The following is a 16,518-nucleotide window of genomic DNA, read 5'->3' as shown; positions in this document are numbered from 1 at the left end:
GATTTGGGAGCTTAACCAAATATTTACCAGTAAGTCCTTAGCTTAATTTTGATAGACTTTCGCAGTTAAATGTCTATCACTTTTCTCCAACAGAAGTACACACTATTTCGTGAACAGAACTGTTTATAATGTTTCAAACAAAACTAAAAACAAACAAACAAAAAAAAAACCCCAAAAAAACACACATGCACACAATATATGTTTCATTGCTAAGCTGAAAGTAAGCCTCATTTTTTTTTTGTCTTGTAAACTCGATCCAAGACTTGAGCAAATTTTGAGCTCTTTCCAATTCTTCTGCAAATTGCAGGGAGGAAATTATCTTTTAAAACCTAAAAAACAAGTTAAGCGCAGCATTTCCACGTGCAGTGTGATCAAGCCAACCCAAACTGAAAGCAAAAGAGGAAAATAGTAATTGACCCTTCCATACATTTTCCAAAAATTAGAATGTTGCAACTTTTTTACATTTTTAAACTTCAATCATATTTGGAGTCTCAGTATCAAGATATGGGATAATTTCAATTCTGTTTTTGTGTAAAGAAATTATGATACACATAGGTGCATGGTCATTCAAGAGCTAATGCTATTTCTTCAATAGATGACTGGATCATAATTTCAAAGGCCAGCAGACTTCTCTTCCAGTGAAGTTGAAGATGACAGTACATTTGCAAGATATCTGCATGTACTATAATTTTACTAAGGACTATTATGCATGGGAACTCCCACATGAATCCATCAACTTGGCATCTTCAAGACAGCTCTAATATGTTTATTTTGTTTCCCTACTTGATAACCACAGCAGGAAAGAAATTACAACTCAAAAAGTCACAGGGTGAGAAGAGGAAAAGAAGACAAATCTTGAGTCATTTAACATATTTTCTACAGCTTTTCAGAGAAAAAAAAAAAAAAAAAACAGAATAAGATGCCACAAAAATTTACTAAGTACCCACTGTATTTCAGTGAAACAAAAGCATTCTTGCCAATCATTCCTGGTTATCCTACACTAAATCTTTGAAGTAGTGCCAATCGATGAGAGATTCCATGCTCAAGACTCCCTTGGGAGAATGCATCTCCCAAGCATGTCTATGAATCTGTGATTTGAAAGAAAAAAACTCAGTAACGGTGCTCCTAAATTTACCAGATTTTTTTTTTTTTTTTTTTTTTTTTAACCTGGAGAAGGCTCCCATCAGCCTCCTTAAAAGCTGTTTTGGGTCTCTGTTATGACATAACTTGCATATTTGTGGCCTGATATCTTTCTTCACTGGTGTGTAAAGTTCACTGTGTTATTAAGTAAAGCTCTGTATTTTTCTTGCAAATTTAGCTGGCCATCAGTGAGCCCCCCTGGAAGCCAACTCAGTGACTGTAGAAGCAGCATACAAATCTCTGGGCTATGGCTTAACAATGCTGAAGGTAACTCCACTTAGCCATCTATGACCGTCCTGGGCTCAGTTTCTCCTCATCTATGACGACTTTACTTTTCAGAAAAATCCACTTTGTCCAGACTGTCTAGTGCTGCATAGAGCACTTGCTAGAACAAGATACCTTAGCATAGATTTGGCAGTTCACTGAAATTCCTGTTCATCTGTAAGTCTGGACAGAAAAAACATGTATCTGTGTGCAAAATACCGTGGAGCCAGTTTCCCCGCGGGGACAAATCTCATGAGGACACTCCCCTCTCATTGCCTTCAAAGTGGTGAGAGAGGGTTAAACTGACAGCCAAGTGAGCAATTCAAGTGGGATTAAAAAAGAATTAGATCTGGATTTAGAATGGCGAATGATTGAAAATAAATTGTTATCTTAAGAGCCTACGTGCACACAAGGTTATCTGCCTGACAGCACTACAGAGACCGCATTTTCCTTGGGAAGGGTCTGTTTTATATCATCTCTGTAGAGCCTACAACTTGGCTTCTAATCCTGAATTTGGGCTTCTAAGTGCTTCAGTAAGAGAGAGAAACAAATTCCATGTGCGCATGCTGTACGAGCACAGAGTTGCAGAAATGGGGCCTGTCTGGATACCGAGGTGGGACAGAGGAAGCAGCGTAGCTTTGGAATCACGGAATACAACGGATGGGCAGGGATCTGAGGTCACGGAGTCCAAGTATCTCCTCAAAACAGTGCCAAGCTGCAGCAGGTTGCCCAGGGTGTTGCTGTGCTGTGTTTGGATCTCTCCAAGGATGGAGGTGCCACATGTTTCCAGATGTCCCAAACCTGCTCCAGTTGGACTGTCTAACTGTTGGGCTGTGAAGTCATTTTTCTTTATATCTGATTAGATATACAATTTGCAATCACTGAATTTTGTCCATTCATGGGGCAGCTCAAAAAACATCTCACTGTGTTTTTTCTCTGCAGCCATCCACCAGTTAGCCACTTAGAGCTTGCTTTAGTCTTCTCTTTGTGGTTTGAACAAATCCAGCCCTTCCAGCCCCCAAACGTCCCCGATGACGCAAATTCTGAGCTATTGCAAGTCCTAAGAGGGTGAAGAATCCTATGGGCAAGTTTAAGCAAAGATCTTCAAGGAACAAAGAAATTGCAACAGTAACATGGGACTGACAAAACCTAGGAAATCTAGCTTGGAATCTGCCCACAAGTTTTTAAATCTACTGTTAAGTTTAGAATCAGGTAGAATAGGGGTATTTTTGACTTTTACAAGGGACTCTTTCTTTAAATCATGGTTACAAATTAAAAAGCATGCAGCACTCTCATTGATCTCTTCAAAAATATTTAGGAAAATGGACTTCTAAGAAAAGTAAAGAGTTATCTGTAGCAGTAGCGCAGTTCGAAGAACTTATTACATGACAGGATTATTTTCCAATGGAAAATTCCAATCGGTGTAAATGCCAAAATCCACAGAAAATATTGAAATAGTTGCACTGAGATTTATGAAGATTAACGAGTTCAGAAAAGTAACAAAAAGACGAATAGCGTGTAAAATTTTGCTTGAGACAAGACACTGACAGGAAAATGTGTTTCCAGGTACATGTTATAGAAGACTACTGACAGTGACTTAATGATAGAAGAGAGATGACGTACCAGATCTGTAATATACACACAAGCTTAAATAAGAGTCAGGGGTTTTTATTTTATTTTCAGTTTGAAAGGATCTTTGGAGGTCATCCGGTCCAACCCAACACTCACAACAGGGCCAGCTTGGATCAGGTTGCTTAGGACTGTGCCCAGATCTGTTCTGCATTTTCAGGGATGTAGACTCAAGTCTTGGTTAGCACAGTCTAAATACAGTTAAGCAGCACAGATAAACAGAAGACACCTTTTTTTTTTTTTTTTTTTTTTTTTTTTTTTTTTTTTTTTTTTTTTTTATTGCAACTCATTGCAAGGTCAAAGGTTTCACGGAAAAATAGAAACTTACAAATTGTGTGAATTGTTTTAATGCACTCATAAAAAGACGTTAAATGAAGAATGACTAAGAATCTGCACTCTACCTGCAATACAACCCATTGGCTTTATTCTGAAAATATTGTTGCTATTTTTTGGAGTAGATAAAAAGCCCAGCATTGTACATGTTCACATGTAGTTACAGTATTTCAAGCAAAAACTCTACCTTATATTTTTTTTTCCAGAGAATTTTTTTTCATCCTCATTTCGAAAAGTCTAATAAGAAAACATTCAACACTATCACTGGAAATACTCTGAGCTGATGCTTCTGTTGTCAAGAATTATGCTATGGAAATGAACATACAGTCCAATAGATTTATACAGTCAGACTAAACATTTTCCAGATTATGCTGCACCAGACCAGACCAGATTAGTTAAATGTTTTGACAATAATGGCAAACCTTCAGCTCAAGCTTGAGCATTTCATATTTTGGATTAAAACACGGTAACCTTTCCAAAGACTGTCCAGTGTTACACACTAAAAACATTTGCAACCAAATGATAATACCTAAAGGTTAGTGCAACTTCAGACTGAAGTTGCAATGTCAATAATTTCACTATCTGCCTGTCAAAATTTAATCACGTAGAATGGGACGTGACACACAGATAATGAAACTTTTTGTATTTACTCTGGCTATTTTCCTACATGCACTATATTGCAAAACAGCTTTTGTATTAAAAAGAAAAAGAAACAATACTGCAAGTATGGTAGCCTAAAAATGGGGTACGCATATGAAAATCAGTACAATACGTAGGATTCATAATTTAGAGGATGTAAGTACTCCTCTTCATCCTGAGAAATTGCTTCCAGAGTTTGCCAGTTAGCCCCTGATCATGCAAAACCTCTGCTTGGAGTCTTTTATACACGGCCTTTGTGAGATCAGCACTCCTTGCATTGATAGACCTGTTCTAAAATAATAATCATGAAACCAGAGGAATCGTCTTACCAACTTCTACTTACACATCTGAATTTCACAATTCAGAAACATAACAGTGTAACCAGAGAAGACAAGATCATTAAAAAAAACCCTTTTTTTTCAGTAGGATATTTAAATATTGCCTGCTAGCTTATTTCTGACAGTTGGTGTCTTCAATTCAGCATCAGACTTTACAAAGTGGAACCGGTTATTGGTGTTGAGTTAAAGGTAGAGCACTTGACTCACCTATTACAACAATGGCAAGGTGCAAAGATTTAGAAATCTGTACAGCATATAACCATTTTAACAAAAGAAAATGAAAAAGGAAATCACTTCTGCAGCTCAGTAATAGAAGATTGTCCATTAAATAGTCATTCATTATCCTCATTTACTAAGATTTCCATTCAAAATAATGATTTATGCAATCATCAAAATGTTTATAAGAAAATTATAATTCTTTGCAGATTCTCTTATTACTTTGCATCTTAAAAAAGTCCTGGGGTAGCTTTAGTCTAGGTAAATAATAAGCATTGAGTTGAGCTCCCAGATTCAGCACAGGCCTATACTGCTCAATTACACTGGTGCTAGCACTGAGTTACCATTTACAAATCAAAGAAAATGCACATGACCAAGGCAAAGGAAAGTAAACAGAAGAAAACAAGCTTAATATCTTCTATAATTTCAAGCTATCCATAGAACTATTAGGAATTCACTTCAAGAAGTCTGCCAAAGGCTTTTATATCTTTTATGCAAATGAAAAGATGCGATGCGTTTCTGAAGTTTTGCTTCAATATTAGTATAGTTGTACAGTACATCAAAGTCAGCGTATAGCTGTTTCCATTTTACTGTAACTTGTGTAAACTCTCAATTATATTGCATCATAGGAAAGGCTGTGAAACCTCTTTAGCTTTGGGGACTTGCAGATTTTTAGAGTAACAATTTTATATTCTGGATAGTTAAAAGTATCTGACTACACCACAGTCCAGTTTGTCTCCCACAATTTCTAAGAGAGACCAAACATAACATTTTCATCTTTAAAAAATGAGACAAGAACTGGTTTTAAAAATAAAAATTAAAAAAAGAAAAAAAAAAGGAGACATTTTGGGATAAGTGATTTCTCAATATATACTTTGTAGAAAATAAAATGAGGATAAAAAGGAAGTTTAAAATACTCCTGCAACACCATACAAGTAAAATCTGCAGTCCCCAGGAGAGCCAGGAGCGCCGCAGGGTGGAGGCGCCGCGGCCGCAGGCGGCGTTACGAGGCCGTAGACATATTGGGTGTCCAGCCCATTTGATAAGCCCGTTCCAACGTCCTCTTGCAGTCCTGCAGCACCGTGCTGAAGGTTATATGGGGATACTGCTGCACGAGCTGCTCCACCGTGGCTTCGTTCACCTGCGAGGGAAGAGGAGAACCCGTGATGGGCAAAACGGCCAAGCAGAGGATCAGGTTCCCGGCTCCCGGGAGCAGCTGCAGGGCTGGGCTCTCCACGGCTAGGACAGGTCCGAGCGCATTTGTGACACCGCAAACGAACCAACAGGAGGGAAAAAAAACAAGAAAAACCCCACAACAAACCCCAAAGCCACAAACAAAACCACAAACAAACAAAAAACAGACAACCAGAAACACACACAACAGCTTAGTCTTATTCTAAAGGGAGAAGTCTTATATAATACACTCCAGTAAAAACTGTTGTTTCATTAATTGAAATGGAAAGCCAAGTGGAAAGACAAATAGCTAGCCTCCCTTTAAAAAGAATTTCATTTAAAAAATGCAACAATGTTGAACAATTAAACTATTTTAATTGCATGCTCCACTTTGCTGGCCACCCACAGAGCCCAACCCCTAATTATTTCAAGTAAAACCATCTTGTTTAACAGGGCACTGTCCGGAATAACAGATTTCTTTCTCCGCCTTGAAACAGAAGTGTATTAATTCAAACTCCCTCAAGCAGACAGACATTTGAAACATGAGATTTTCTTGCTTTTGGAAAGAGAAAATGATTGCATCTTCACTGAGTATTAATTAATTTCTGGTGTGATTATGATACTTTCACACACATGAAATAGTAACTCCGCAGCCTTATCAAACTGAACTGGCATTGCAACTATTAATGTGGATATCAAAATAATAATAATAGAAAGATTACAGAAGGGAAAAAGGAACACAATTTTATACTCCAGGTAAGTCAACCAGTAATATAAATTGAGATTTCCAAGGTTAGATGTCTTTGCACGTGTCACAGGTAGAATTTCTTATTCTAGATGCTTGGTGGTGTGAGGCCAACGCAATGCTAAGGGGGCTGTGTGCAGAAACGGTGGGATCAATAATTAAAACACGCAAGCTTGTCAGGTCAAGGATGGCCCTCCAAAATCTTAGACATCAAAGGTAGCACCTTTATTCTTGATTAGACAAGGCAATCAGACAAGCCTAATTAAACCTAACACCTTTACAATTGCAGTGCTGTGAGGGGATTAATTTGTCAATTATTTTTAAGCTGATTGCAGTTCATATCACAGAAGTAGACAGCTTCCTTCATCCTTTAGATAAATAAAAGATTAACCTAAGAACCATAACTTTTAGGTAGCTTTCTTTCAAATCTTTATGGAACACTTGGACATTTTTAAAAGCATCAATGTTGCATTTAAATGCTGAAGAATCTAGATCTTCAGCACTTGGATGGAAGGATGGAAGACTGAAGTAGTTGCCTTTTTTCTTCCCTAGCGTCCCACATTCAGGGCCAAAAGTAAAAAATAAAGAAAATGTTTACGATCGTTACAAAGATCCATCTGAGGAATAACATTTTAAAGCACAGTGACCACAACATCTAATAATATTTTTGTCCTTAAAAGATAGCAAGGAGTGCATCCTTCTGAACAGTGATTGCATCCAATGACAGGGATAAATGAAAGGTTTAATATCCAGTTCTTCTACTTTGATAATAGAAACACTCAATCTTCATTGGAAGTTTCATCTAGCTGAGACAGACTTGGATAGAAAACCAGTTTAACCTCCCTTCAAAGCACATGCTGTACGTTTTTGGCAAATAACTACGTTATAGTAACATCCTCCAGTACCGAAAAACAAGAAGTGACTTTTAATAAATCAAAATGAATTCAGAGATGGCATAAATCCTCCAAAATATTTGATATTTATAGGTGAATACATACTTTCAAACTGTCAGCAACACTTCATTGAAATACTGGTTAGGAGGGAAGAATCCTCATAACAGTATCTGTTACTTTTTGCCTATTGAAAAACAGAAACCTCTTCTCTTCAAAATCTGTGGTGCAGAGAGCCAGAGCAGACTATCAGGTTACCATTTTCGTCTTACGCTCTCAAGTACTAATTCTAAAACACCAGAACTATAAACCTGCTCTCCTTGTCCATAGCAGCTTCCTTATAGTTACCTCTGCCCAAATGAAGATGCTTAACCATGGACAGCTGCTCATTCTATGCTTCCTAAATGGGAAACGAAAGAAGGGATATTGCTCATCTCCTAGATAGCTGTAGATATTAATCGTGGAGAGAGGATATTGCTCTTGGGCACACACCTGTTTTGATTTTCTTGTTCAACAGCGGGAATATTACAGAATCACAGAAGGGTAATTCTCTGTTTGTTTGATATTGTACCAATATCATCTGATATTGGTACTTAACTGTACAATACCATAAGCAGGTTTTCTATCATGGGAAACCAACTCAGAAAATACGGCTATTTTTTAATAAGGAAGGTGTCCAAACACATAAGAGACAAAAAACATGGATTCTTCCTATCCTAGCAACTTCAACTCAAAAGTGAACACCTACATACAATCAACAGTATAGCTAGATACAAGGTGACATATTTAATACACAGCTAATTTATGCAAAATAGCATGGCTCGTGATGCTCATACACGACAGGTTAGATGCTACAATAGTCTCTTTGAGTCTTAAAATCTACAAAGAGATCTGTGGAAAAGTGTTTAGCATTGACCACTAACTCTGAGTTTTTCAATACAGTTTTTACTACATACAGTATTTAACAAAAATATTACTAATTCCTATTACTTAACTAAACAGGAGAAGATTTTTTCTTATATGGAGTGCCAAATAGAGTAGCTATATTGCTAACAGGTTTGTAGGCAAGAGAAATACGACTGCTTCAGAGAGCATGACACTGAAAACAATGCAAGTGTAGAGTCTGTAGGTAAAACTGGAAGAAAGAGGAAAGGACTCAGTGAAACAGGTGCAGAAAAAATGAATAGTGAGAAATTATCCTGTACATATATAGTCAAATATAGATTATGCAGAAGAAACAAAAACAACAACAAAAAGGGTCCTATCTATCAGTCGCAAACCTACATGAATTTCAAAACAAGAAAAAAAGATGGCATTTTAAGTCACAAATGATTCCCTATGAAAAAAAATCAGAAAATCTGTCTTTTACCAACAGGAAAGTCAACTAAACCCTAAAACAGAGTAATTTTTTTTATTTTTGTATTTTAAACTTTCTGTAATACTAGACTAAAATTAAATCTAAAAGGCAGAAAAATAAAGAAATCAAGAAAATTTAAGTACTTTGTTAAAGAATAAGATAACTGAAGTCTACAGCAACTCCCTTGGTATCTTTGTCATCGGTGCCCTTAATGGTAGGATTAAGATGCAAAGATGACTGATATCTAAACCATTAGAATATGAGCTTCTGCCCCTTTGGTTGGTGATAAAACAGAAGCATTGAATGCCAGTCCTAAAATAAATTCATTACATAAGCAAAGTAATTTTCCTTTCTGAGTTTCAACAGTCCTGTTCAATGAATGAAAAATAAAAATCTTTATAACTTAATATGCTTTAAAATGTTGTATTTTTATTCCACAGAACTTCCATTAATCTTCATCTTTCGAGTTGTCAAAAGGAAGACTACTGGATGAAGATAAACTAGTTAGATAATCTGATACACAATCATGCATTTGAATTTGAATAGCTGGTTCAATTATGGTTTTAACACAGAATGAAGGAATGCAGTTCTCACCATTAAGAATCTAGATAGGTTTGTGTGATCTTCACCATCAAATAGAAGAAATAACACAACAATGAATAGCAGTTTGAAACTTTTTCTTGCTGAAATAAAAAAATACTCCAGGCCAAAAAGAAGATTCATTTTATATAACTAACTGTCAAAAAACAAAGGAAAAGATGGGTATAGGAAGAGGGACTCCTCGGAGGAGGAACTGATATCATCTCCTTTTAACTCAGTTACCTACAATGCAGAAGCCATGGTTTTGAATCTTTTTTTTCTTAAAGATATCTGAACACATATCCCCTATTTGCCAGGTCAGTATACTTGTCTTTGTGACAAATGTTATAAAGGATAAGTCCTCCTTAATTTCTTCTGATGGTATGGTGCAGTTGTGCAGACAAAATTTAAATATTATTTACACTACATAAAAAAGCTACTTTCTCACATGACAATTAGGGATTTGGCTGGGAAAGAGGAATATGAACACCAATCCAGTGTGTAGAAATAGATCAACATCAACAGAATGGATGTGGAAGATATCCTTGGTCTACACTACGTTTACTCCACTAGGTAGGTACATACATAGCGTTGGTCAAACAGTGAGGGAAATGGAGGATCCATGGTCAAAATTCTTTTTCTCCTTTAGATTAAGTGATCTGTCTACAGTAGAAAATAGCGTAGAAAGCCCCTCCAGTGTGAAAAACCTTTCCCAGAAGAAACTAATTGGCAAGAGCGATCAACTCACACTATTGTTTCCAATCAATATGCTATTCACTCAGAGTTTTTGATCTTATACCGCCAGAATGGCTGATCCGGTCTGACTGCCAGTCTTAGTGGTTTGGTAGGCCACTGGCAGCTGCCACAGAATTCCCAGCCTCCCCGAGTTGTCATGGAAAATCTGTAATGCAAGCATAAATAACACTCGGTAATTTTCAGGTTTTGCTTTCAAATGTGCCATGTCATCTGGCAGAACTCCAGGGATTATTTCAGTCCATTTTTCTTTCATTTATAGCTTCTAAATTAAAGAGGTTCTAAAGATACCAAACCATTTCATAGGAAATTATTTAGAAGAAACATCTATTTTTCTTTACCTATTGCTTCCATTATGCTCCCTACATAGATCTTATTAAATTCAAAGGACTCAAGTGTTCCTAATCCTGTCAAGATAAATTAGAGCTTTCAATTGAAGCCATCAGTAGAATTAGAGATTTCTTTTTAACAAGGCCGGCATCCTTATTTGCAAGTGAGGAACAGAAACAGAGGTTTAGGTACTTTTCCTAAACAAGAGTGAGGAACAGAAACAGAGGTTTAGGTACTTTTCCTAAACAAGACTTTCCGAGTTACTTTTAGCTAAAGTGCCTTTAGTTGGCATAATGTTCAAGAACTTTTCTCTTTTGTATTTTAATAACCTTCATGATCTGCATCAACATTTCAAGTTAATAATTCACATGAATGAGAATTGAAACAGCATAATAAAAATAAACTCTGATATAAACTCCGATACATGAAGAAAAAAAGGAAAGGAAAGGAAAGGAAAGGAAAGGAAAGGAAAGGAAAGGAAAGGAAAGGAAAGGAAAGGAAAGGAAAGGAAAGGAAAGGAAAGGAAAGGNAAAGGAAAGGAAAGGAAAGGAAAGGAAAGGAAAGGAAAGGAAAGGAAAGGAAAGGAAAGGAAAGGAAAGGAAAGGAAAGGAAAGGAAAGGAAAGGGAAAAAATAAAATTACTCTCTTCACAAAACATTTCTGAAAAGATACTAGCATTTCAAAACTACAAAGACAAAGGGTATTAGAATTTAAGAAAATTCACCTGTGCTCCTTACTTGTTCATAGTTAATATTATATAGGAATGGACTATTGCAACTATTTCTTGCATAACATCAGCTCACACAAAGCAGGTATGTGGCTAGCTGATTCTGCAGAGTGCTCACTTCATGGGCAGTTTCCTTCCTGCAATCTCTCTAGGCAATAGAGCCTCACTGCAAGTCACAGGAAGAATTAAATGCATCTTCAGTCATGTAATTTTACTGGCTAGTTGTTCATCAAAAATAACAAACAAAACTATAACACAATTAGTGTGCAATATTTGTACAAAAAGCTATTAACAGTATGAAGAACAGTTCATTTTAGAAATTAAGTCCCTGTAAATAAATTTAGGGGCACATTAACATGAGAAGCAACATTGATGCTGAAAGATTTTTAGTGCTGATGTGAAGATGACGTTTGATAATGAAGGTCAACAACATGATGATTACATTTCTGACAAAAAGATTCACAAAACCAATCTTACATCCAAAAAGTAAATTGATTGGATCCAAAATGATTTTCTTAATATACTATTGAAAATTTACTCATGCTGTGGTATTGCAACATGAGGGGCACTGATGTTCTGTGCATTATTCTGTCTCTGTATACATAAGGTACTATTACATGAAAGCCCAATTTGCATGTAATGGATAAAGAAATGAATCCGTAGTCATTGTATGCACCCATAATCATGGATTTCAGATATGTTCCATATTCCGTTTTTTCTAGCATAACAATAAACCCCAAAACATACACACTTAGAGACACTAAGTAAACTCATACGCACTTTCTTTTCTGAGCTATCGTTTGCTTCCTTCAGTCAATGTCTCATAAAAAGTATACTTAATAACAAACGTTTGACTTTTTTTTTCCACTAATAGTTGAATGAATTATATTCTCAGGTGGCCCAATTATAACTGTTGCCTGTAGCCATAACAAAATTAAAGATTTCTGGAATCGTTTGTGTGAAGTGCACTTGATCAGCTAAGGCAGACATATTCCACAGAGTGTAAATGACTTGCCTCATGCCCAAGGGCAGAACCTTTGTTTAGGACTTTAATAAAATAACAGCACTACCTATATTAGCACAACATCCTATAGTCCAAATAAAGTCCCTTACTATTTCAACAACAAAAAAACATATTTTGGCTTAATGGATGCTGTTATTAGAAAAATTATGCACATGAAAAGGCTGCATTTGTGGACTCATAAACAACATGTCAAGTACAGTCTTTTTTTTCCCCAAATATTTACATACTATTATTATCATGACATTCAATAACTTAACTGTGTACTGGAAAGACCTTAGTAATTCATCTCCCACTTACATTTGGAAAGAGGAAGAAGAGAGGCAGCTAAGCAGAAAAAACGTTATTTCTTCTGTGAGGCAAAGTGAAATAAATGGAATACACAATTACATTCAATGTATATTCAAGTATTCAACAGCAGCACTTGGGGGAGGATTTCAGAAAATGTAGCAAGGCTGCCTGTAGAGTAGAACCCTTTAAGTTCTTTGCTTAAACCTCAGTGGAAAAGTATCAGCCTGGAGGGATGAAAGATTTTGTTGTGGTTGTTGACACAGGTGAACGTTCCTGCCTCAAACTACCAGTCCCTGTGTGATTGCTGCCATCTCAGAGAGGAAAGCATTACTGCAAACTCACAAAATCCATTTCAGGTCTCTACGAGTTTGGGTGGTTTTTTTGCAGGAGCCAATGTCTCAAGGCCTGCTGTGCTAATCATTACTGTCAATGCAGTATTGAGTATTAAAGTCCTGTAAGTGATAAAGATTTTCATTCTTGGTTCTTCTTGCTTACTATTAAATCAAGGAGAAACCTCTAAAGGAGTCTTTTGGGGAGGCTGATGGGTTTCCTAATTCTGCTGATGTAAATCAAATTTCTAGATACTTTTGCATAAAAATATTACCAGCATTCATAATTCTACAAATTGAAGAAGGTCTGTGTGTTGCTTTGATCTTATTTATAAAAAATACTTTATCCAGCAAAATGACAGATTTTTATGTAATGATAAATAATCTTTCAAATTATCTTCTGCATGGTAAATTAAATTTTGAGTATTTTTCCTGCAAGATTAACAATAATTTGAGCACATTATTGCAATACTTGCCAAAATGAGGACCTGAAAGATTAACAGAAAAATCATTCTTAAAAAAAATTTCTGACAAAAATAATTAGAAACTCCTGGGCACAATGCTTCTAAAAAATGTTCTTTTTATCATACAAATGCTGACTATGTTAGATTGCATTTTCCCTTAATAGTCTGGCTTCACCCTAATTTTGAACCATGGATTAGTAACTGAGAGCCCATCTCTTATTACAGTAAGACGTGACCAGGTGGTTGCTTTTAAACCACAAGAGCAGATTCATTTCCTTAGGAAGACTCTCTCTTTAGCTCACTGTCATATATTGCTAAACAATCCAGTCTGGAAGATTAAAGTGTTTTGGTAAAGCAGCAGTTAAACTAGAAGTACAAAAAAAGTTCAACTTGAACAAAGAATCCTCCTATATTTTAGCAGATGCTTTCGTTCATATGCTTAATGAGTCTGTTATTCCCGTTAGCTAGAGAAAAAAAAAAACCTATTGTTCTGTCTTTTGAAATTGTTGTATTGAAAACCAAAGTGAAATAAATGCTACTTTTCTTTTGATGTGAGTTAGCAAGGATAACTAATTTCTTTCTAATGGGACTCGCAGATTTTATGAATCTAAAATCCTCATTATTCATGCAGAGACATATCAATAGCAGCTCCTACATTATATATGTTACTTTAAAAAATACAGAAAATCCTTTTAAATATACAGCAATCTCACTTGAACAAATTACAGTGATTTGCAGAGAAAATAAGTGCTTTAGAAGTTTTTTTTAAAGGGAAGAAGGATTGGATTTTTCAGTCTTCTTCAGTGTCACAAAACCATAATTTCAAATCTCAAAATGAACCCCTTAAAAATAAAAGAAGAAGCTGCAGTAATTTGTCAGCATTTTTGATTGGGCTAATGTTTGTCAACATTTTCTGAAGATGGGAGGCAAATTGCTGCGATAATTATATTAAAACAAGCCATGGCTCTGTATTCTTGGTGTTCTACTGTTGACTAAGAATAATTTGGCTGGGAAAGGAGTTTGAAATTTAAAGACATACTGCTGGAGCCTGGGATCTTATCTCCCTTCTTTTCACTTACAAGCTATCTGTGTAAATTAAAACAGATTGGGGATGAAGGGTAAAAATGTTTCCAGTCACGCTTACTAATAAAGTGGAAAACTCTTTTTGCCCTGAGTTAATAGGTTTTTTCACAAGCTGGCATTTCCGCATCCGCGACCGTAGCTGCAGCCCAGTCACGCTAATGATTTGCGGCTTGAATGAGAAATATATTTACAAGTGTTTCTAAAACAGATTATATAGAAGGATGAAATAATAAATTATTAAAAATCTACTGATTTTCTAAAGACTTTACTCTGATTTGTGATGCAAATCATTTCCTATCTGACCGTTCTTTCTATTTTTAAGGGTCATCTATCTTCCTTTTTCTCTATGGTAATATGCAAGAGTTTGTCTTCTTTGTCAGCTGTACTGAGTAGCAATTTCTGTACTCTGTAATCTCAGTAAAATAATAGGAAGTACTTTGTACAGTTGATCTATTCTCTGGAATAAATTACAGAGGTAAGTAGTATTTTCATGAAAAGTAACCTATATTTCTCTAACAACAATAACAACAAAAAAAGGAATAAAGACCGCCATTTATTAACTGGAGTTAGGACGTCCATGCATAGCCAACTTTGTCACACTCATGCCATATCTGTGATTATTGAATTTGGCAAGTCTATTTTTTCCCATGTATTTTTTTCTGTATATTTTTCTCCAAAAAATGCTTCCTGCATTTCAGTGGTAGCACTGATGATAACCATTGTGAATAGCACCACAGCTACAGGGAAAGGATCCAGAACTGTGAAAATCTGTGTGAGAAAAGTTGCTAACTCCACCAGAAAAGATTATTCTGACACATTGTTCACCCAGTCAAAATGTCAGTCAGAAAAAAAGGACCAGGTTTTTAGCCACTATTTCCTAGGTGATATCCAGCCATTTTCCACAAAGGTGAAGAGTTCAGGCTGCCATTATTTAAAGCTTTCTGGGATGTTGTGAAGCACAATAAAGAAGTGCTACAAAAATATCTTTAAAATGAGTTCTCACAATAAATGGCATAGAGAATATTGTCCTTTTTCACCTATTTATTTCTGAAACATGAAATGTGAATTATTTATAAATATTTCAGATATAATTGCTTAAGTAATTATGAAAAGATCAATTTAGGAGCACAAATGTGTAGAATTGTGTTCTGAAAAAGAAGCTCGAAACACACAAATTCAAACCTATGAACCCTATAGAGGCATAATTTTATGCCCTTAGGATGCAAGTAAGATTTGTAGGAATCCTAATGTCAGTTTTGAAAGTGAGACGTGAGCTTCACACTCACTGATTTGAAGTATCACTATTTATCATAGATGGTCTGTGAGAAGAGTTTAGGGCCACAAAAAATACCATTGCTTACTGATTGCATATGGGAAGAAAGGACAGTGACATTCTAAAATATCTGTTTTCATGAACTGTGATAAGAGCTGTCCCATATACAGCTAAGATGTGGTTTGATGGCTAGGCAATCACGTCCACTGCTGCGGTCAGCCTGGGACTGAGGTGTGTTGAACAGAACTCCATGATTTTTGAGTCACCTCTAGCCTCTCCTCGGTGTTTCCTATTGACAAAGAGAACATCAGCGCACGTAACGCTTCACTGTGGGACTATCCTTGCCTGCCGAGCAGCACGATGTGCTCCTACACACTCATGTCATGTCCCCAGACGTGACCCTGCATGGCTGCTGTGGTCCCCAGGAGCGCAGCATGCGGTTGGGGACCGAAGCCTGGCTCAGTGTCCTTGGGAACTGCGCACTTTGCTGATCCTTGTGGTAACACCAGAAAGTGAAACAGGAATACTGTGCCTTTATCCCTTTTCCAGTTAGGAAACAAGATATTTAGAATCTAAGTTCCCTCTCTCACTGCTTTCAAAAGAAATGTAGAAACAGAATTGCAACATTTATTTTTCAAGAAACACAAAAGTCACACACTCCCAAGAAGCCAGTTAGGTGCCTGTACTCATACGTACGTGTGCCCAACCACACATCCGCATGCAGCACATCCTGTATGTAGGAAAAGAGGTGCTTCAAGGAAGACCAGGCAGAGCTCCACAGCCTGACTGGGAAGCAGCAATATGTTTTAAGAGATCAGGCTCTTTGAGGGATGTAGCTGTGGCTTGTGCACTGCCACCCACACCCGATCCCCTGGAAGAGATCAGATGAGAAAAGTGCTGAGTTGTTTCTAGGTATGTGCTGATGTTTATTGTTCAGCAGCTTGG

The 16,518-nt window shown here is 36.5% G+C and overlaps 1 protein-coding gene across 1 annotated transcript in view; it reads right to left on the bottom strand.

Moving 5' to 3' along the window:
* Nucleotides 1-5,512: 5,512 nt before the first annotated feature.
* Nucleotides 5,513-16,518, bottom strand: part of FBXL17 (F-box and leucine rich repeat protein 17) — a 277,144-nt gene continuing 266,138 nt past the window's right edge. The window contains exon 12 of the mRNA XM_026040976.1: nt 5,513-5,700. Within this exon, the coding sequence (XP_025896761.1) occupies nt 5,563-5,700 (138 nt within the window). The 3' untranslated portion in view covers nt 5,513-5,562. The remainder of the gene's footprint in view (nt 5,701-16,518) is intronic.

The sequence above is a fragment of the Nothoprocta perdicaria genome, unplaced genomic scaffold (genome assembly GCF_003342845.1).
Source record: "Nothoprocta perdicaria isolate Ctin4 unplaced genomic scaffold, notPer1 scaffold_273, whole genome shotgun sequence".
Classification (NCBI taxonomy): domain Eukaryota; kingdom Metazoa; phylum Chordata; class Aves; order Tinamiformes; family Tinamidae; genus Nothoprocta; species Nothoprocta perdicaria.
Note: the sequence above shows the minus strand (reverse complement) of the source record. Positions and strands in the feature narration are given on the sequence as shown.